The sequence below is a fragment of the Uloborus diversus genome, chromosome 1 (assembly GCF_026930045.1).
Source record: "Uloborus diversus isolate 005 chromosome 1, Udiv.v.3.1, whole genome shotgun sequence".
In the NCBI taxonomy this organism is placed as follows: Eukaryota; Metazoa; Arthropoda; class Arachnida; order Araneae; family Uloboridae; genus Uloborus; species Uloborus diversus.
This window is the reverse complement of record NC_072731.1, coordinates 101,509,019-101,532,441: the sequence shown is the minus strand read 5'-3', so window position 1 is coordinate 101,532,441 and position 23,423 is coordinate 101,509,019. Positions and strand designations below refer to the sequence as shown.

The 23,423-nt window shown below is 33.3% G+C and overlaps 1 protein-coding gene across 1 annotated transcript in view; it reads right to left on the bottom strand.

The window, feature by feature from the left end:
• Positions 1-717: 717 nt before the first annotated feature.
• Positions 718-23,423, bottom strand: part of LOC129216766 (cytochrome P450 18a1-like) — a gene marked incomplete in the record, with an annotated part of 29,342 nt that continues 6,636 nt past the window's right edge. The window contains 4 exon segments of the mRNA XM_054851018.1: positions 718-1,528; positions 7,900-8,090; positions 10,587-10,842; positions 17,695-17,801. Of these exon segments, the coding sequence (XP_054706993.1) occupies positions 1,350-1,528; positions 7,900-8,090; positions 10,587-10,842; positions 17,695-17,801 (733 nt within the window).

Sequence of the window (23,423 nt, the reverse complement as noted above, 5' to 3'; positions counted from 1 at the left end):
TAGATTTCTTGAAATAACAAAAAGCTTTCTGAATAATGAGGAGTTCGCTATTGGATGAAGGATTCCTACTATTTCGGAAACGTTTCCGATATATGCAGAAACGTTTCCGAAATTTGTTACAGTGTAGTATCGCAATAAGAGATTCTATAGACTCGTAGTGGAAGAAAGCTGTTGAGGTTATATATGTACGAAAAAAGCAGTGATTTTACAAGAGTGCCCAAATTTGTTCTCAATATATTCGTGTTTCATGTATTTCTGTCTCAGCTCTGGCTATAGGGCGGTAACTTACTGACAATATTCTTAAATGTATCTCGAATCTGTTCTCAAATGTGTTCTCAAGCCTTTTTTTTTTTTTTTTTTTTTTTTAATACTCTTAATCGAGACACATTCAGAACAGATTCGGAGGACATTCCAGTACACTTTCCTTCTAACGGAGCACATTCAGAACACATTGTAATGCACATTCAGGCAACTAGAACTTTTTTTTCAAAATTAAAGTGTTCCAAACTTGTTTCCATTGTGTGCTGGGAATTTGCAGGGTACATATTAATTTTGAAATTATGAATGTTTAACAAAAACTGACTACTTTGCTGTAAAGTAGTGCAGGCGTTGAAAGATTTTCAAGATGACTCTAGATTCAAGAAAGATTTATTTCCATCATAAAAAAATATTTCTTCGAGTCGGATTTAAAAATAATACCTTTATTCAAAATTTACAATCAATAAAAAGAAAATAAAAAGATGAGTATGCGATTTTAGAAAGAAAATTCAAAGAAATATATTTGCTTTACAAATAACGCAAATAATTACTTGAAAAAGTACAGTGGAATTTTAGAAGATCAATTCATATTTTCTTCTTTTAAAGCAAAAATTATAATTTAATGCAAATAAAAGAATTTAACCTAGAATAACTTATCTTACAAAATAATTTTGACAAAAATTTTTGAAACGTTTTATCAAATAATTTTTGAGAAATGAATATTTATTTAAAACACCTGGAACGTTTTAACACATATGAGACACTACATTAATCACAGCATTTTGTTGAACAGCATTTTCACAGAAACACTCTCTAATTCTCAAAAGGTGTAGAGTCAAATATTTAGTGGAAGCGGGATTTTCACTTATAACACATATATACCTTCATACATAACACACGTAGGCATGGGTATATGTAGCCTGAACATTTCATGGGGGATTATGAGCCCCGCCTCTCCCTTGACTAAGCCACTGCTAATAGTCCTGCATGCTTAATTATTTTTTTGCTGAGAGACCTTCAATGATGACCACATATAATTACAAAGGATGAAACCCAAGTCTGTTTTAGGACGAAAGTCATTTGTTTAAAATCTAGTATCTTTTTCGAAAGCAAATGTTTTGAGATTTCGGTGTGAGTCCTATGCCCAGTACTCCTTCATAATCGGCTTTTACTCCTTGAGGAAGACTCAAGTGAAATTTCTGCAAAATTGACACAAAGTACAGGAAGACTTCAACACGGGCCATTGGTTCTCCTGGACAGGATCGCTTACCTGAAAACATTGATAATGTTAGTTAAAACAAATACACAAAATATCATGTTTCATCCTATAACTTAAACTAATTGAATGCGCATCAAGTTTCTGCGAAAGAAACAAAGATCATTAGTATAACTGCAATAGTAGCAAAATCCAAAAGTTTATTGTGACAGTGAGAATTAAATAAAAGTTATATGACCTACTTTAAAATTAGTGATTGCAATACCGGTATACCGAATACCGATATTTCGAGAAATTTTGCAATTTCGTAATACTGTTATTTGCTAAGGAAAAATATCGGTATTTTCGGTATTAGCTGAAAATAATAAGTACAGTGATCTCTCACTTATACGCGACCAAAGGGACAACAAAATTTTCGCGCATAAGTGAAATTCGCGTATGATGTGAAAAACCCAAAAATTAGCTTAAATGCAATAAGTTAACATCAGTTATAGTAATACTAATAGTATACTAATAATACTAATGAATAAATTCGCACATAACTTCCATTTATACATTTTGATTTAATAAAAAAGCCAAATTTGAAGTTGTACATTTTGTCATTTTTTATGCACTGTACAGTACGTAAGCGAATTCCCCAAAACCTAAAAAAATGTCGCGTGATCAGTGCTATAATCTGCGAGGATGCAAAAGATTTTCGATAGGCTATGTCAACGCGTACCGCTTGAGCACGATTTTTAGTGACGTCAACCTTTTTGTATGTAACCTGTTCTCCCCTCTCGAAGTCAATCACAAGACTAATTCCACTCCCTATTGCACACTTGTGCAAAAAAAAAAAAAAAAAAAAAAACACGTTCTTTGAAGAATCCGAACAATGGAATAATGTCGTGTAAATGTATTTCAAGAGAAAGAACAAGGGTACAAATCCTCCGATAAGCAAAGCGTGAATTAGGTGATTTAACTAAAATTGAAAAAAAATTTATCGCGCATAAGTGAAAAGTGCATTTTAGGTTTCGCGTATAAATGAACAAGAATTAACATTGTTTTCCTATATCGCTGGCCGGGCCCGTGAGAAAAACGCGCATAAGTGAAAAACGCGTATAACAGAGGTCGCGTATATGCGAGAGATCACTGTAGTTTCAATTGAAGAATTTTTAATTTAAGTTATTAAATTATCTATTTATATTTTAAATGTACATTTCATTTTCCATGATAAAGAACCAAAATTAATCTATTGATATAAAAATGTGGCTTCAAAAACACGATATACTAGAATATTATTAAACAAAAGTAACGGAAAGATTGCAATATGATATTTTCATTATTAGTTGGTGAGATGAATCACATTTTTATGCACCATGTTTTTATTTTTTCTACTTCCCTGATCACTCTCTTTCCATTTAGTGAAAGTTAATTTCGAGTGTAATTTTTAATGTATTTGTTCTATGAATAATTTATTCCAACCATCAATTGCAGCAATGTGATATTCCCTTTAAATATTTGTCTCAACTGTACTGAATTTTGGCAGAAAACTTTTTCTTGTTAGTAAAACAAATGGAAATTTGTTGTCACCGATATTGGTTTGTTGTCATGTCTCGCTTTATACTTGGCAAGATAATATTAAGAAATTGTATAGTGTCTTGAAAATTTGCATAGATGTTAAGCATAATCATTTGAAACATATTTTCAGATATTTACATAATTATAATTGTAAAGAATTTTGAAAGGAACGTGAAAACGAATAAGAGAGCAAATTTAGTCAAGTTTACCGTAAATTCCAAACCAAAGAACTAATAATAAAAATTAAGTACAAACCTCTCCTGCTCAAGAGAAAATGATGTTAATGTTGGAAAAGTATCATCTCTTGGAAAGAAATTTCAACTAGCTATAAATCTTTTTAAAAATTATAATAATAGTACACGCAATAAAAAAGAAACACACACACAAAGGGATTTTTCAAAAAATAACAAGCAAGAGACCGAATTATTTGAAGATGAAGGACTTCTAGACAATTAGAAGAGGTGTTTTCTGTTTTGTTAACAGTACCATCGACCTGCGTGAATTCAGAAAGAGTATTTTCAACTGTATCACTAAATGAATTTCAGGCTTAGGGACAAGTCAATAGATGCATTATGTCTATTGATTTTTTGGATATTACTGATTTTTTGTTACGACATTTGTTCCATCATTTTATATTTGTTCAAAATACGTTCTTATCAATAATACAATTTTCGTACAAAGTTATAAAATGTGGCAAGGAAACAATATGTTTTCAAGCATTTTTTTAAAAATTTCAAATACCTATATTCCGGTATCACGTTTTAAAAATACCGAATACCGGTATTAAATTTTTGGTCTGGTATTACAATCCGTATTTACAATAATGTAATTCAAAAGAAAACTAACTTCATGCTATCTTATTAAAAACGTTTTCTGTTCTCAAGTTCATATCTACAATTCATATTCCAATATTTATAGCAGCTTTATTACTCTTAAGAATCTGCGAGTTTAACTTATCAGTGACAAATAAACAAATATCTACTAATGCAATATAAAACGAGCTGATGTGTGCATCACATCATACGTGTGCATCAAGGTACATTTTTCAATAAAAATTTAATTTATTTTTCAATAAAAATTTAATTTCTGCCTTTTTACTTCCTTTTCCAAAAAAGGTAGTACTGTATTCGCGAAAAATATTTCACTCAAAAATCGGCCTTAATTTCTATTTTGCTCATCTCCGAATTAATGTTGAGTTTTTTTTTTTTTTTTTTCGACTCGACCACATGTAAATATAGGCCTAGGAACCTACAGACACCCGAGATATCCATTTTGACGATCCGCGAGTTAAATACAACGAGTTTTCTCGTGACGTCTCTATGTACGTATGTATGTGCGTATGTGCGCATGTGTGTAGGTGTGCATGTATCTCTCATATCTCAAAGACGGTATGTCCTAGAAAGTTTAAATTTGGTACGTGAACTCCTAGTGGGGTCTCGTTGTGCACCTTCCATTTTGGCTGCATTCGGATGTTCCTAAGAGGGTCTTTTGCCCCTTTTTGGGGGGAAATCATTGTTAATTTCGATGTAAACTCAAGTGGTGTTATAATTTGGTGGACACTTGGCGATATATCGCCAGTCCTTGTGTCGCCAACTTGGCGACAGATTTGGCGGGTTTTTTTTTTTTTTTTTTTAATTTGGTTTCGATTTGGCCCCCTGAGTAGTTTAAGAGAGAATTGCTATCACATTAAAAAAGTTTAGGGAGAATCGCTATTGAATCACATTAAAATTGCCAATGATGGGAAAATGACATTCAATTGGGGTAAAAGGAAGTCATGCAATGCACACATCAGCTCGTTAGACAGAAGCATTAAGCAGTGAGATAATAAAATTGCTATTAAATTGGCCACAAAATAAATATATTAAGGCATATATTAGAGACTTTTAAGCTGTTCAATGTGGTCATATTTTTCAGATTATTGATTCTCCGATAATCAAACATCAATTACAACTGTCATAACACTTTAAACTTGTACAAATAATCATGTAAAAGTAACGTGTGTGTGTGTGTGTGTGTGTGGGTGGGTGGGTTTTTTTTTTTTTTTGCATTTAAATCTTTTAAAATTTGATGTAACTAGTTTGTGTTTGTTTTCTCAAGAGATTCAATAATTTATATCTTACCAATAGAAAAAAATATAAAGTACTATAATTTTGTTATTTAGTGATGCTATTCCTTCACTTACTGCAGTGAGGAGAAATGCCTGCGATAAAATGTTCCTTTTTGAAAAGAAAGGTAAGAAGTATGGTTTTAAGATCATGTACTGCTGGTACTGCATCTGCTTTAATGAAACGAAATACCAGACATAATGTGTTCCGAAATGAACTGAAAGATAGAAAGTAGGGAAATGTGAAGCAAAGTGAAATAGCGGGGCAAAGTGAAATGGTGAAATATATGCTCTGCATTCAGTTCCACCTATGTGGCAATATTTTAACTGCGTAGTAGTCTATTCCAGTCAAGAAAAGTTACCTTTGAAAATTAAAAATATGATAATAAGAGCAATTTTCAAAAATTGATACTCATTGGGTGTTGTTTTGTTGCAATTCAAAAATCATTTACTGTTATTACAAAATGATAAAGTTCTTGTTATTAACATTTTAAATATTAGTTGAGATCTACTTACTCATTTAACATCAAGCTTATTTTTATTTTAAATGCTTTGTGCGATTAATCTAGCAGTGGAATGTGGGGGCAAAGTGAAATGGTTAAGATGACTGAGCTTTTTCCATAGGAACAAATTGGAAATTTGTTCTGAAAATTGCAGCTATAAAGAAAGAACAATGTATTTTACAATAAAATTTTCATTGGTACAATGTTTTTCTTTTTAGCGGTAATTTTGTGCCTTCAAAAAAGGTGGAAAACTTTCACTTTTTTTTTCACGGGGCAAAGTGAAATATAAAATATTATTCTAGTTAAATATTTTCTATTAGATTGTAAAAAAATAATTTTGATCAAATGACTAAATATATAAAAGGATGAATTAATAAATTGAAAGATAACAAAACAACACACTAATAAATAAATAGATTAATTAATCAAGGAAAATAAACGAGTGAATAAAATAGTTAATGAGTAAGAAAATTAGTGAATTATTAAATGAAGGAATGCAATTTCATTTATTAATAAAGGAATACATAAAGTGATTTAGTAAATGATTGAATGAGTAAACGAAGAGAACAATTTCCCTTTACCCCATCCACTTTGCTCCGCATACACTTGACTAATTGTGCAAAACATTTAAAACACAAATAAGCTTAATATTAACTAAATATAACAAAAGTAATTTTTGACTTATGACAAAATATTACAGTTTGAGTACCAATTATTGAAAATTGCTTACATTATCATATGCTTTGATCTTCCGAGATTTTTTCCTGATTTTTTTTCCTGATTGGAATAGACTACATGTGTACCTACATAGTTAAGATACTACCAGATGAGTGGTGATGAAAACAGAATAAATATTTCACCATTTCATTTTGTCCCGCTGTTTCACTTTGCTCGCTTACTTATTCAGTACTTTATTAAATCACTTAAGTATTCATTTTTTGATTAATTCATTGATATTCCTTTATTTAATATCGTTCCTGTAATATATTCCATTATTTATAATTTATTCCTTATTTATTCATCCATTCACTGATTTTCTTATTCATTCACTATTTTATTCACTCATTTACTTTTTCTCATGTAAAGTAACATGGGGCAAAGTGAAATAGCAGGGCAAAGGAAAAAATTTGCTATGATTTTAGCTCCACCTATCTGGTATTATTTTAACTATATAGTACTATTTGCAGTATATTCCAGTAAGGAAAAAATACCGCCGAAGATTACCGAAGAAAAAATCCGCATTTGGTCATATAGGCAATTTAAAAAAATTGGTACTCATATTGTAGTATTTGGTTGTAAGTCAAAAATTACTTTTGCTACTACGAAATAATAAAGTTCTTGTTAGTAACATTTTAAATATTAGTTGAGACCTCCTTATGTTCAATGCAGTATTAATTTAGTAATTTTAGGTTTATTTGTATTTTAAATAAATTGTGCAATTAGTCAAGTACATGCGGGGCAAAATGGATGGGGCAAAGTGAAATAGTTTGTTTCACTTACTCACTCAATCATTTAATATAAATCACTTATGTTTTTATTTATTAATTAATTCATTTACATTCCTTTATTTAGTTATTGACTCATTTATTCATTCATTTTATTAATTTCTTATTCATTCATTATTTTAATCGCTCATTTATTTTTTCATATATTAATTGATTTACTCATTTAATTATTCGTATATTGTTTTATTATCTTTTCATTTATTCATTCCACCTTTTATTTACTGTTTTTTTTTTTAAATTAAAACATGTTTTATAATCGAATGAAAAATATTTCATTCGAAAAATATTTTATTATTCACTTTGCTTTTCCTCCACTAATTAATTAAGGTATTCGTTTATGTGTTCCTTGTTTCATATTCTTTTAATTTATTCGTACATTTTTATATACTCATTCATTTGATTCAAAAATATTTTTAATAATCGAATAAAAAAATTTTCATTAGAAAAAAAAATGAATTTTTTGCTTTTCTAATTTTTTTTCTTTTTTTGAAAGTACAAATTTACTGCCAAAAATTAAAAACAATGATTCAATGAAATAATTTTTCCAAATAAATTGTTCATTCTTTATTATCTGTAATTCCCAATTTGGGCATTTGGAAAAAGTAAGTTATCTTAACTATTTCACTTAGCCCACATGATTTGTTTTTCAGATAAAATGGGTACTGCTCTTATACTGCATTATATTATATCTTTTTTTCCTTTATTATTACAACAATTAATAAGAAGAAATCTCTATAATTTCGAACTTCTTACCTATAGAGAAAGGTATGAAGTACTTTGATTTTAGTAATTCCGTTCCATCTTCGGACAGGAATCTTTCCGGCCGAAATTCTTCTGCATCTGCACCCCAGTAAGCTGGATTGTGATGAATTTCCCACAAGTTAGCAATTATGTATGAGTGCTTGGGAATGAAGAAGCCTTGTAACTCTGCATCAGCAATGGTACTGAAAATATAAATGTTTGTAAACAGTAATAGAAGGAAGCAAGTAAAGCACCATAAGTGTATAAATAAAGTACAAGATGAACAGCATTGAAGAAACTTATCCTAAACTACGTTTATCCTGAAAACATAAGAGCTAATCTTATAATAGTCATTTTTACAATGTTGTTTCGAATCTTAATTTAACCACCATCTTTTTCTCAAACACGTTCGCCTGTTCAAAACACAAAAAAAAATATTACATACTAGCCGCCTTCGGCGGTTACATGGCTCTCCTTTTTGCGCAATACGCTTTTTATGTTTACCTTGAATACACCAATAGATACTCACTTTTAGAGAAAAACTGTCCTCCAAAATGTGTTGGTCTAAATCAGTGGTACTCAACCTGTTTTTACCCGCGGGTCACCGGGCATATTAAAATGAGACTCTTATACCATAACGTGTATAAAATTTTAAATTTATTTCTGAACAACATGGGAAAATGGAAAACAGCAGAAAACTACAATTCAAGAGTTGTTGTCTTAAGTACTTAATAGTTATTTTATTGATAAGATGTTCGCATCTATTTTCCAGAAATCAATTTCTGAATGTTTGCTTGCAAATTTGTAACGTTTTGACAAATCACCTGTATCCAAGGAATTAAAGTACAGGGTGGAAAAGTTCAGGTGATGGTTTGGTGGAGAAATAATCTAATTTAGTGCGACTCTGGGAGTGTTGTCACAGAATTGTCTAAGACAGCTTCGGAGCTGATTTGGGAAGTTAAATAATATTGTTTTTCGATTCGTGACATTGAATAAAACGAGTCATAAGATTCCGCTTTGCGGGTTGTAAGTTGGGCACCACTGATCGAGACGAAGTTGAAAGCATCATCTTCCAAATAGTGAATGAGCCAAAATTCAATCATAGAGGACATAACAAATTGTTTATATTCAACTTAAAATATAAAACTGCGCTCGAAAATTCTTAACAATGTGTGTGTGGTATCTGTTTTTTTGATTGATCTTAAAAATCTTTGATCCTTTCCAATTGATTTTTAAAACATATTTAATTCTCTCAATCTATATTCGTTTTACCACACTATGGGGTAAAACGAACATAAAAACAAGCCTAAAAGATGCAATGATTAAAACTTTTTTTGTTCAAAAAGAAGAAGAAACAAGACGTTGCTTCTACATAACAGGGCTGCGGAATCGGAGGAAAAATGACCGACTCCTGCTCCAGCTCCGACTCCGGGAATCTTAGAGCCTTCGACTATTTTTCCCCAAAATCAGTCGAACTCCAACTCCGACTACGCAAGCACTGGCAGGGAAGTTGCAACCTATTAAATGTTCATATTTTGGCTATTGGATATTGTTAATTGACCCTCAAAACTAAAAAATTCACCATCACCGAATTTTAAAACACCGTGGTTGATTTTTAATGAATTTTTAAAAATCCACGCGCAAAAGTGCGCTTTTCTGAAACGTCACGAGCCTACGTAACAGGGCGCGAATGGGCAGCCTTCCGCCGAAGATCCCTTGTTTTCGCTAGGGACATTTTGAGGGCGCTGATATTTTTATTTTTTAGAAATTCAATAATCCTTTTGAACACACTATGGAGACCGGATTCGTTAAAGCACAATCTAAATAATCTTCCTCATGTAACATCAATGATGATATTCGAATATTTTCGAGAGTATGATAGGTTTAATGTTCCAGAAACGCGAGGAGTTAAATGCGAGGAGATAAGACTTTTACGTTTCGTCTTCGAAGTCGAATGCATGACCTTCGGCTTCTCCCCTATAGGAAGAACGCATGACGTCACTTCCTATGCCATTTGACATCACAAGCGCTTGAACTTAAAAATTAATTTAAAAAAAACTACTTATCGTATCACAAAATTTTTTTCACCTATGATTTTCATACATGTTACTCTATCATGTAAAAATAAAATTGAAAAATCGAAAACTTCCCTATTGTAGACTTTAGGACCGTTTCCATGGACACTTTCGACCCCGGAAAAAACCTGCTTTTCACCGCATTCCGGTTATTTGCGGGGTATATGTGGATTTTTCCTCCTCCTGCTTGCTTTTGGGAGCAAAGCGGAATTTTACCCAGAATGCATTAACCGAAACAAGTTCGTCTACTAGCCGCTAAGGATGATGGGTAAAAACCGCTTTCTGTCGTACAATGGGAAACCTCTTTTTACATGGAAACGAGGAATTTTTCAACCGGTTTTTTGCGGAGCCAGAGCGGGGATTTACCGGATCGAAAAGTATGTTGTGAACGCGGCTTTTGAGGGAAAATGACCGACTCCGACTGGACTCTTGAAATTTTAAACCTTCAACTCCCGACTCCGACTTCTATACCCAAAACCAGTCCCACTCCGGCTCCGCACACCTGCTCTGAAATAGTGTAATGTTAGATATCTGTTAAAATAATTCAAATATCGGGAGTGGTTTTAGAAGTGTAGCTTCATAAAGTTGAAAATGACTCAATTTGTGATCATTTGCCCTACTTACTATCTAAGTATGTTAATAGGAATGATCGTCCTCCATCGCATCAGTTCCATCACAACGGCCATACTGTACGGCATACTGACATGGTCTGCAAATGTTGGCACTCGATCTTTCCCGACGACCTCATCTATTTCATTCTGGACTTTCTTCCGGACATGTGGCATATCTGCTGCAACCAAAAGGAGCCATTCGGTTGTGATCCTCACGGTCTCGCTCCCAGCTCCGAAGAACGCTCCGATCATGTCTTCAAGAACGGGCTCTAGAACGTGAGATCACTAGAGTGAGAACATTCAAAACATTGAGAAAAAGAATTTAACGTTTAAATTGTTTCTCAGCCTGTAACCGATGAGAAGGGAAGTCTATATCCGGTTTACAGGCAGAAACGAACGCATAAGTATTAGTGTACAGAACGCCTATTTGCAAATATAGATGCGTGTTAGCTTTTCCTTTTCCCCCTTATTCAGATAGAATAGTTTTAATCGGTAGCCAGCCATTTCCACGGCAACCATGGCCAGGCTGTAGTCTACTGTGAAATCTTCCGAACAGTGAGGCCTTGCAAGTGTCTGGATTTGTCTCCGTGCTCACTTTGTGGTAGTGCTTTTGATGAAGAACCGAAGGAACGCCCGTGACTGGTCAACGACAGCGGGTTTTGTGCGGCTGAGTTGGGAGACACATCTGATGAATAGGAGCAGACGGGATGGCACCGGGCTGACAACTTACAAAATTGGCATGTCGAGTACCTGTTGACAGTCGCTGACCACCCGCTCCTTAATCTTGACCGCCAGCACAGACGTGGAGGAGGACTCAAATGCAAATGAGGCGCCAGTTGACCCTCGAATCCGAGCTTCTTTTTCCGATGCATCCCACCCTTTTTCAAAACACGTGATGATGATCCAGCCAATTATAAATTTTAAGGGGGTTAGTCTACAGGCTCTACTACTCTTCGAGGGACTCTTGAGAAAAATCTGGCTTCGTGAGATCGCTCTAGGACTGTGAACAGTAATGTTCTGTTTTGCAGCATCTCCGGTTTCTGAAGAAAGCGTGAGTTTTATATGCACACCACAACCACAGGCAACTGTGTTTGCCAATGTACAACTGTAACCCTTCAATGTACCTTTTAATTTTTTATCAATCATTTTGATTTTTTTTTTTTTTTTGCTTTTTTTTTTTTTGCTTAATTTAAAAGGTTCTTAGTCTATGTTTTCAGTTGTGGTGTTTTGTGATTGAAATCGCTCGGCACGTTTAAGCCGGTACTACTGTGGACCCAAGACGACACACTACTAATCGTAAAATTATTTTTTTCTCACTTAAACGTCTCACAGCTTGACAACGATTAAACGCACATTTTCAATATCCTTCCCTAAATGTATCCCTCTTAGCTGGTAACCAACGTGGGGAAAGTAGAAGGCTTCGATGTTATAAGCCTGGGTGTTCGTCCACGTCATAGACCACGGACGTGGATGTAATTCTCCGGTGTACCAGTTCTTCCAGTTACGTTCCATGTTGGATTTCTACTTGGAAGTTTTTGGTCCTTAACAATGGCGTAGCTAGAGTGGAGCGGAACGGGCCGTTCGCCCCTGGGTGGCATACTTTTAAGAGTGGGTATTCAGCACCTTTAATTTGGAAAAAAAAATCTAAATGAGGGAATCATACTTCAATTGAGGCACAGAAAAAAAGAACCCTTCGAAATGCAAGGGTTTGGCGTGACTACAACTGCGCTGCAGAAATATTTTCACAGTGACCCCTGAACGTTTCTCATTCCCTTAACGCCCTCTAAGATAGACTAAAATTATATTTTTAAAACTTAAATTTTGAAAAATATTCAAGAAAAGAACCTGACTTCTTTTCGTCACCAAAGGCTAAAACTGACTTCAGTTTTGATGAAGATTCGAGAGAGAACCCCCATCGGGGGATGGGGATTCTCGCCCGAATCCAAACGTGACTTTTAACTGCGATTTTTGATGTAAATTTAAACTATTTCTCCGAGATAGGCACCAGACACCCCCACTCAACTTTTTTGTAGGAAGAATATGAATTACATTAGTTTCCCTTTTCTTCCTTCAATGAAGTTTTCTGTTGAAAGTCCAATAATTTTCAATAGTTTAATGCATTAGATATGTCTCAAAGAAAGGGCGGCAAATGCAAATAGGGGCACCGCCCCCCGGGCGACAAACACTGTAGCTAAGCCACTGTCCTCAACGCTTTTGAAGGGCACTTTGAACGTGCAATCATTACCCAAACACAAATACACAAGATGATCGACCAATGAATTACAACTAAAGTACCATCTAAAGTCATACTTCAGTTTACGACCGATTTCACCTCAACTGCAATGTTTTAGCACTCCCTTGGTCTTATTTGATAGAGAAATGAAATAATATGCGAGACAAGATTTCTTTTCCCACATTGAACCACTTATCCTTCTTTATGTAAGTAATAGCTATAAAAATAATAAATATATTCCTTTAATGGGGAGATATTTTTTAATTTAAAGACTATACCTTAGACATATTGAAGTCACATTGGACTATTACTTTCTGTTTAAAAACGATTTCACTTTACGATCAGTATTTTTTTTTCCCATCCACTTTGACCTGTTTAACGCTGGACGAAATTACTCTGATATGTTAATGAAATTAACAGAAAAGTTTTAAAATTTGCATTTATGTTGATTGAACAAGACTGGATAAATTTTATCTAAAACGCTCTTTTATGCTACAAAGGTTTTTTTTCCCATTTTAATTTGATACCATTTAAGAAAATAAAAACCAAATCAATTACGCTTGTTTTTATTGGTCATTAATACAATTGAAGCCTTTGACACATGTGTTTAATAGGCATTCAAAATCAGATTCTTACTTCGTCAAAACTAGAAGGTTGAAAACTGCACTTTCTTTGCAAGGTTATGAAATAAGTTTTCTACTCTTAAGTCGGCAATATTGTACACAGCTTATTACATCATTCATTAATTCTGAAATTACTGCTTTAAACCTATTTTTGAAGTTGTTGAAATTGATCTTGATATATTTTACTGTTCTGTGCAATGTTATAATAGAAATTATGTGATGTTAAGAATGTTGATTATGTGTGAAAAAAAGAGGAAGGGGGTTAAAATTTTGAAATTTTATTATCTTACTTCAACAAAAATTGTGCTACTTTTCTTGAAATAATTTATTTTGCATCAGGTTTCTGGCGTGGCTCAAAGTTACTCTAAATGGTTGTATAACTTTGAACAATGCTAATAACTTTTTTAGATGGATTTAATAATAATTGTTTCCTAATTTTGGATACAGTCTGACCACCGATTAAATGCAAAAGCAAACATCCGGTTTTCAGGTGGAAATGGACGCATTTAATAGTTTTCAGGGATGTCAGCTTTTGCAGATGTATGCTAGCCTCTAAATTAAGCATAGTTACATTTAAATAAACGGAACAAGCGCATCAGATTTTTACTCCCCCCCCCATTCAGATCGACTCGTCTTAACTGGACGTTTGCCAATTCCATATAATCCATGGGCAGACTGTACCTATATAGTGGAGTTTTTCTTCAGTTTTATACTGAAGACAAGAAGTTCTGTCTAGAACTAGACGAGCCTACTTTCCCGTATACCCATACTTCTTTCTAGTATCTGATCAATATTCTCAAAAATAGCTAAAATCGCAAATTTTTTCAAACATATTTTTAAAATACTTTAAGCTGATTTCTAGGAATAAAATATTCCTCACTCATCTAAAAAAATTAGATGCGTAAAAAAAAAAAAAAAAAAAAAAAAAAAAAACGAACAGATAAAATAGCAGCAAATTTTAAACAAAGCAGCTAATACAATTTTTCCATTAAAAAAAATCTTTAACAGATTTCAAAACGAAAAAATAATAATTAAAATTAATAAGCTCATTAAAATAAATACATCATATCAAAAAAAAATGGTTTCTTTTTCCCCTGTTGCCAAAAACATTTTTTAAATAAATTAATGCACTTACCAAAACAATAAAATGTCAACTTAAAGAAATAATTTTCTTTCTCAAAAAAAAAAAAAAATCGTCTGCGCATATCTTTATGTAGAAACATAAATGACTTCGAGTTTATTCGCCAAAAACTGAGTACCTAAATTGAAACTTTAGCGTAAAAATAAAAACAAGTCATATCAACAATAATTATTTCACAGTTAAAACCATAGCTGCGGAGTGAGAGTCGGAGACAATCTCATTTTGAGATAAAGGAGTCGGAGTCGAATATTTAAGAATCGGAGTCAGTCATTTGTCCTCCGTATATAAATTTTTGTGAAAACTACGAAGTCAGAGTCGGGGAGTTGGAGTCCGATTAATTGTCGGGCACAGGAGTCGGAGTCGGGGTCAAGTGCCCCTAAATTCTCGGATCGAAGTCTGGAGTTTGGCGTCAAGAATTATTTCCAACAAAATTTGTTTGAAGTTAATCCGCCTTCAAGTACGGAATCTACACTGACTTTCAGTTTCCCCGTAGGCGGTATTGTTAAGGGATTTGAACTGTTCAAAATTGAACGGACAATCGTTCAAATCAAAAAATATTTTATATACAAGTTTTTCATCAAAATCTTTTTCCTACAAAGTTTGTTTGAAGCAAATTCGCCTCACAGTTCGGAATTGCCTTGAATTTCCCCGTAGGCGCTAATGTTAAGTTTTTTTGAACTGTTCAAAATTGAACAAAAAATGGTTCAAATCAAAAAGTAAAACATGGGAATGAGGTGTCTTCGCCGAGATCTTTCGAACAAAAAAAATTTTTTTGAATCGGACTATTCATTCAAAAGTTATTGGGGGGGGGGGGGGGGGACAGACCGACAGACATTTTTCCCCATCTCAATACCCTACTTTCCAATTTTTAATTTTTTGATATTTATTTAATTATTTTATTTATTTTTGACTTTTTTTGGTTTTTCGTGATATTTTTAAGATGCATTAAGCCTTCTTTCATGCTTTTTTCTTCTTTTTCTGACTTTTACAGGGAAAGTAGGCTAAAAATCTGTATTACACTACAGTAGACCCTCGTTTTACACGGAGGCTACGTTTCACGGAAATTCCGCGTAAATCGAAACCGCGTAAAGTGAGACCTATTACTAGTGTTAAAATAGAGGTTTGGTTCCGAAGATAACAAAATACTTAATTCTAGTAATGACTAATTGTATAATGAGTTTAATGTGTACTAATATATCGAATTTTATGCACAACATGCATAAAAAAACATAAATTAATTTTGTGTCCTGTTTATAAAGAGGAGCTGGCTATGATAGCCTTTTGAAAGTCATTAAGAATTTTTCTCTATAATTCTTTGGAGAGCATTAACGCATCCATGATCACTTTCGTCATTTCCATGGTAGAATCTCCCTTCACTAACAAATCAGAAAAATCATTTCTATTGTTCAGGAATGGCTCAAAATTTTCAATATGAACGTTTTTGGTTGTGCGTCACCGACGTCGGTATCCTCGTTGGTTTTGGCCTCCTTTGTCACTTCTAAAAGCTCTTCTTCCAATGAGTTCTGAATTGCGTGAGTTTAATAACTTTACTTCTGGAAAGAGCTCTGGAACCAATCACATAAAATGTCTCTTGTGCTCGATTACGAGCTTACGTACTCGAATACGAGCTTACATAAGCTCGATTATTAGCACGCCGAAATGCAGTTGATTACGTGTAATCTGCAATCTTTAGGAGTTTGGATTTTGAAAGAGTGGAAAATTGTATCTGTTTGGAAAATTGTATCTGTTTGCATTGCCGCATCCGCGTAAAATAAAATAAAGGTGTCAAATCTTAAACCGCGTATAATCGAAACCGCGTAATATAAACCCGAGCAAAACGAGGGCCTATTGTATTAATATATGAGTTTGTCAGCTTAAAATAGAGAAATTGTGGCTCAAAATCTCCCTAAATAACTGAACAGTATTTGGTGTGAAACTGCTAATGAGAAACTACACGCGCCAATGCAGTTTTCTCAAAGATAAAATGTTCTGTTTATCTTTCTGCAGTACGAGTAGGCTGATAAAACTGTTTTATATTTTCCGTGGATCCTACATGTTTAATATTGTTCTACCAAAGTCCATTATACTTGAATGACTTAATTTGAATTCTCAACTTGTATTCCTCCGTTAATCTCGGATTTGTTACTGATGAGCATATAAATATTTCAACCAAATAAATACAAACATGAGAACACAAGACCAGCAACCAAATTTATAAGACACTTTTAAGTTAGTGCACTTTGAAAGCAAAATTCAGAAGTTCCAATCCGAAGGGGGATCTTTGCGTAATTCATTGCCAATAAAAGAGCCTCAATTTTAAGTGTTGTAAAAGCACTAATTTTCACGAAGATATCGGTGGCTTTGCGAGCAAGACATTTTGCGAATTTCACTTGAACCGAGCCGAAAGTTGTTTAAATATGTAAAGTTGAACTTCGCGCTAGTACGTAAATGTCGCGATAATATGTAAAGTTGAATTTCGTGAGGCTTTATTTTTCGCGATTTCTGTCGGCTCGAGAAAATTGAAGCCTCGCGAAAATAAGTGCTTTTACAGTATATAATTTAAATTTTTCTATGAAATTCTACACTCGACCTTAAAAACACTCAACAATGTACAGTGAGATCCCATTACAACGAGTTTCAAAGGACCACAAATTTTATTCGTAGCAACGAAATTTTCTTTGTAACGGAAATCAAGCAATGTAATGGCAACTAAATCGAGACTAAAAATTTATCTCGGTGAAACGGATATTTTGTTGTATTGGTATTCGTTGTAACGGGATTTCACTGTAGTGGTTATGCTTGATTTTTTTAACATTTATGTAACAGAGTATTTATTCATTCAGTGAATTTCAAAATGAACAGCCAATAGCCCTTTCTTTTTCATTAAGCAAACGAGATAAAACATAACTTGACACTGTTATATAAATAAAATGATCTGTTTATCAGAAATTCCTGATATGCTTTCGCAACTTCCAGAAAAAGTAAGCAACCGATAAAGTCATTTAAGTTTCATATCAGAAAGGTTAGAGCTTTTTTGATAGCTAATAATCTCGTACTATTATTGTTGCAACCAATTCTATTTTGGTGAGCGTGTATAAAATATATGCATTTCAATGAAACTTACTGCAGAATGCTGGGTCATTTCTCTTCTTTATTTCTAATAAGTAACCATCAATGTAGTCTCGAATGTTGTTTGGGTTTAAAGTTGCCTCGTGTTCTTCAATTTCTTTCCTATCATCAAAATTAAAGCATGTTACGTCACTCAAAAAAATATTAAACCAAGGAACAGTCAGCCATTCGTAAGAAAAAAAAATGCCTTCAATAAAGCAAAAACACTGTACTTTTAAGGTTGTTATTTTTGCATAGCTCTACTCTAATAAAGGGCATTTTTTTTCGATTGTAAATTGTCAAATTAATTTTTACCGTAAGTTCGTTATTAAAAACACTGCCCCACTTGAGAAATCCGCCCCACCCAGTGCAAAAGGCATTCTTCATTTTTCATTCTAGTGATGTATTATGATATACACATGAGCAGCAAACGATGCTCGAGACAATTAATTATATCTCCAAACAAACATTTTTAATATTCTTAACTGCTCTTATTGAGGATATAAGGAGAAGGGGGAGACCAGCAACAAGGTGGCTGGATAGTGCTGAGAAGGACCTAGAAATTCTGGGAGTGAATATGTGGAGAAACCTGGCAATGTGTCGTACCGTCTGAAGGAAGCAGACGGAGAAAGCCTTGGTCTGCACCAGGCTGTTGTGCTGATGAAGAAGAAGAACTGCTCTTATTATTAATTTTAATGCTAAACATTTTTCAGAAAACATAAAATGATAAAAATTTTAGGAAAAATGCCAATTTGTGTACCAGAAAATTTTTTGAAACACTTCCCAATCAACAACCACATAAATATTTATTTCATACTAACTACGTCACTCGGCTTTGCACGGTCTTCCTCGAAAATAAAAGTTATGTCAAGTGCCGCGAGTTCAACAATCAGGTTTTAACAAAAAAAATCTAACATTTTCCGACAGATCGAGGAAAAATAACCAAAAAGAAAAAATTTTAAACCCCCTCCCCCCCCTGACTACAGGAAAAGCCTTAAAACGAAGGCAAGAATTTTATTTGTTCACAGTCTATAAAAAAATGGCAACAGATCTTTCTTCTTAATGGTTTTATTCAAGCTAATGAAAACTGAGTTCGAGGCAGACGATAAATTTCCGATTTAATATTAATGTTTCATTACACTTAAAAATGCTTGTAACTTTTCTCCTGGTGATTTTACAGCCTTAATGGTTTTGAAATCCAAGGAAGGAAATGTACTTCAGGGGGGGTTTTTTGGGGGGGGGTCGATTGAGACTGAAATCAAGACAATCGGATAACTACATCAGGTAGAGAGAGCCAATTAATACCTTTTTCGGGTTCCAAAACTAAAATTCGAACGGTTCTGTACTTTTTTGGTGTTCGAAAACTACCCTTACATACCTTCTCGAGTGCCCAAGTACCTCCCCTGCCAAATTTCGTCGAGATCCGAAGTATACTGTGGATTTGTGTAGGTAACACACATGCATACGTACATACATAGTAATTTTTACAGCTATAAATACGTGACTGTTAAGTTCTATTATCTCTCTCTCTCTCTCTTTGCTAACTTTTTAGGAATAATATCCCTTTTTAGCGTACTAAAATGAACAAGTGCAAAATGTAACTTCCTCTTCCCACAGAAAGAATCTGAAGAATTGTTCAATATTCATAATTTCCCATCTAAACCAGTTCCAAGCAAATAAAACTGACATCCATATCGCATTAAGACAGATACAACAGCTTAGCACAGATACATAAGCTTGGCACACAGTTTAGAGCTAGCTGGCAATCAACTTGCAAGTCCGCAAAATAATAGCTTTGTCCCAATTAATTTGAACACTATAGTAAATAAGCGTACACACGTATATCGTGCGCTTATACTGACATCAGGAGAAAACTCGTGACAAGCAACTCGACTGAGTTCAAAATGGATATTTCGGTAGTCTATAAGTTCGCAAATTCATATGCATGAAATGTGTGGATATGCCAAAATAAGTACTCAACATTCATTCGGAGGAGAGTAGGTAATATGAAATTTTTGGCCGAAATTTGAGTGAAATTTTTTTGCCAATGCTATAATTTTGGTATTTAGTACAAGGAAGTACTCAATGTATGATTGTCCCAAGTTTTAATATTAAACTGAAGTCACCGGCGTCCGAAATGTTATTCTGCGAAAAATATTATTATTATTCTTTGTCCACCAAATGTATAGAGAAGATCACAGGGTGATAACACAACCTGGAAATCAGGAAATTCTGGGGAAAGCTTTAATTTCTGGAAAAAATCGTGGAATCATCAGGGGATTTTTAAAATGTCTCCTAATACCAAGGAAAACTTTTGCAATCGCTAAGTCGGCTAATCTTGGAGGTTTCCTTTGCTGGAATTTTCTTTCATTGTGGAAATGAAAGAAATATCGTTTTTTCCAAACCAAAGATATTAAAGGAAAAAACTTAGCATTGCATTTCTGCGTAGTCTGCTTTGTATTGCCAACTATTCAGAAAAATAGTGTAAATTGTATGAGAAACGAAATGCAAATGTTGAAAGATTGTCATTCAATTACAGGATGAAAATTCATTAATGTGCAGTTAATGTGTGTGTGTGTGTGTGTGTGTGTTTTTTTTTTTTTTTTTTTTTTTTTTTTTTTTTCAAGTGTACCAAACTTGAAAAAAAAAATAGTAATGTTGCTGACACATGTTTCAGGTTAAAAAGGATTACCCCTTTTATCTGTGAAGAAAGGAGATTATTGCTGAAGGACAGCGAAGCATTCAAAAATTGCTTGTTGCCCATAATTCCTTAGTTTTTATCAATTCCTTCCTCTTTTTGCGTAGATAAAAAGGTTTTTTGTAACTAAAAAAAGTTTACAATTATTTTTGAAAATTTCGTTCTGAATTAATGCTGTCATTCTTTACATCTGTTAAAAAGTTAAGATTATAAAATCAGGGTAATTTTCGGAGCTCAACCAGGGAATATCAGGAAACTTTATTTCCTGGATTTTGTTACCACCATGGATCAGGTTCGAAACGCAAGTTAAAACGCCAAATTAAGTTTTTTTTTATTTATTTATTTTTGTGTGATTAAAAATAATTTATTGTCATGAACGTAGTAAAACGATTTTAGGTTTCGTCTAGAGATGTTTGGCAAATTTATCAAGGAAAAATCATTCAAGCAGAAAAATATTGTTTAAATAGGTCTGTGTTAAGGATCAGAAACCTAGGTGCCAAATGTTTCCCTCTTTTTTTCTTCACAATTTATCTGCAGATTCAAACAAAGAGCGGAGGGGGTGCGAGTTAGCTTTCTAAAACCAAGGATACCCCAAGATCAACAAAAGTGGAAGACGCTAATTCGTTATAATCCTATGATGGCAAAATGGACGAATGGCTGTGAGGAAAACAGGATCAAATTTGTTGAACACATCTCTAGAATGGACCCCCTCATCCCTTAATTCCGAATTTATTTTTTCAATCCAATTTGTATCCGCATAAAAAGCAAGTCAGATGGGATTGTGTTGATGAAGCTTTTTAAGCATTAAAGGAGTGAGTAACTGGTATGCCCTGGCCCAGAGGAAAGCTAAATGGAGATTCTAAACAAAGGCTTGTCCCACAAGGATCTGTACAGTCAATGGAGAAGGAAAAAAAACATTGTACTAGAAATTATTTGTAACAGAACTGATGCTTGCGTTACCAATATTTCCCCACATTAAGATTTGAATTTTAGAGACCACGCATTCGAAAAGGAAATACTTAATTTCCATTCTCTAAAAATATTTTTAAAATAAAATGTTCATCGTGACATTTTTTCGAATAATATTTTTTTCAGTTATTAATACGTATTAATTGTAATTCATAAAACAATAACTGTATACATATATATGGTGTTCCGTTTTAACCTGCAAGACCCTTTATTTTCGCAATCGTTAGTCCTAGATGTATACTTCCAATTGCAAAAAATGTTCAAAATCAGATGCAGAATTAAGATATTGAAAGTTTGAAATAAAAATAAAAATAAGTGAAAAAATACAAAATTTAATTTTTTTATACGGGGTCCAGGTACCCTAACTTATGTTTAGTGAAATAATCTCCATTGAAAAAATAATTCCAACACAAAAAGTTTGAAATTAGTACAACCAATATTCACCGAGATATGAAACGCGGCGTTTTGTGACTTACGCTACTTGACACTCGCCGTCAATAACACCTTTTGGAGGGAAATATAGCGGTTACCAAGTGTTTTAAATTATGTGTTTGCATAGAATGTGGTTTTTCAAATTGTTCGAGGTTTTTTAGTGGGTTTTTGCGTATCACGGCATAACATTTGCATACATTTTTGAACGGCAATGAAAAATATAAATACCTTGTTTTTTACTTTGACGACCTCTCATTCTTCTGAAAGGGAGATAAATTCCAATCTCATCTTTTGTATGGTCCCTCAAAACTTTGAACTGGAATATCTCCCTTGAATTTTGATCGTACAAATGTCAAATTTTTTTGTCAGTAATAGTTTTCAATGGAGATTACTTCTGTTTTATATAAGTTAAGGGAACTAGGGACCGTATAAAAATTTAAATTTTGTATTTTTGGCTCTTTTTTTTTTTTTTTTTGCTTCAAACTTTTAATAACCATAACTCTGCATCTGATTTCGAGCATTTTTGCAATAAGAAGTATATATCTAGAACTAACGGTTGCGAAAATAAAGGTCTTGCAGGTTAAAACGGAACACCATATATATATATATATATATATATATATATATATATATATATATATATATATATATATATATATATATATATATATATATATATATATATATATATATATATATATATATACACTAAGGTGGGTCGAAAAAAATTTTTTTCTGATCAATTTCTAATAGCGCGAAAAACTTGCGCATTGGCATCCTACAAACGGGAAAAAATGGGAAAATAGTTTTAAAAAATTATAATTAATTTTTGAAATCGCGCAAAAGCTCTCAAATTGAGAAAAAATAGAAAAAATCGGCAATTTTTTAAGATGTAAAATTTAAAAAAAAAAATTTACTTCATTTCTAATTGTATGAATATGCACTTTGTAGTTACCGAAATGTATAGAAAAACTTAGGGGCACATTGTCGATCATTTGAAATCGCGCAGGAAGCCTTAAAATACCATATTTAAAGTAAAAGTCATATTATTTTCAAAAACTCTTAAGTTGACATAAAAATATACTATTGAACATCCGTTTTTATGTTTTACATGCATTTCTGTTATGGTGAAATAACTCAGGATTCACCATGGTGCGGGCCAATCATTTCAATTTTTTCAGAAGGGGGGAGGGTCTTTTTTTCAAATTGTCCACAGTTATTTAATTTTAGTAAAACCAATCGCAGTGGAGCGATGCCGTCGCAACAGACATCAGTATCTGTTGCGATGGTGACAAGTGGAGTCACAGCACGTGTTTTTATCAAGCGCATTATTTTTAGAGTAAAAATCCTTTACCATCCCATACGAGCGGCACACATTTGCTTACCAAATGATAATTGCTAATTAGGATCTGACTTCGTTGTGCTTTACAATTGCTGTACGGAATTCAAGAAGACTACTAATTCAAATAATAAAAGCAGTCCATCCTAAAAAGCATAACTTGTTCTCTTTGTCATAAAAATTTAATTTTTTGAAAAATAAAGTCAATCCCGCGGGATCCCGGGATCTCGCGGAATTGGCACTTTACAATCCCGAAATCCCGCGGGACTGAATTCGGATCGGGATTGGAAACCCTAGTCTTAAACTT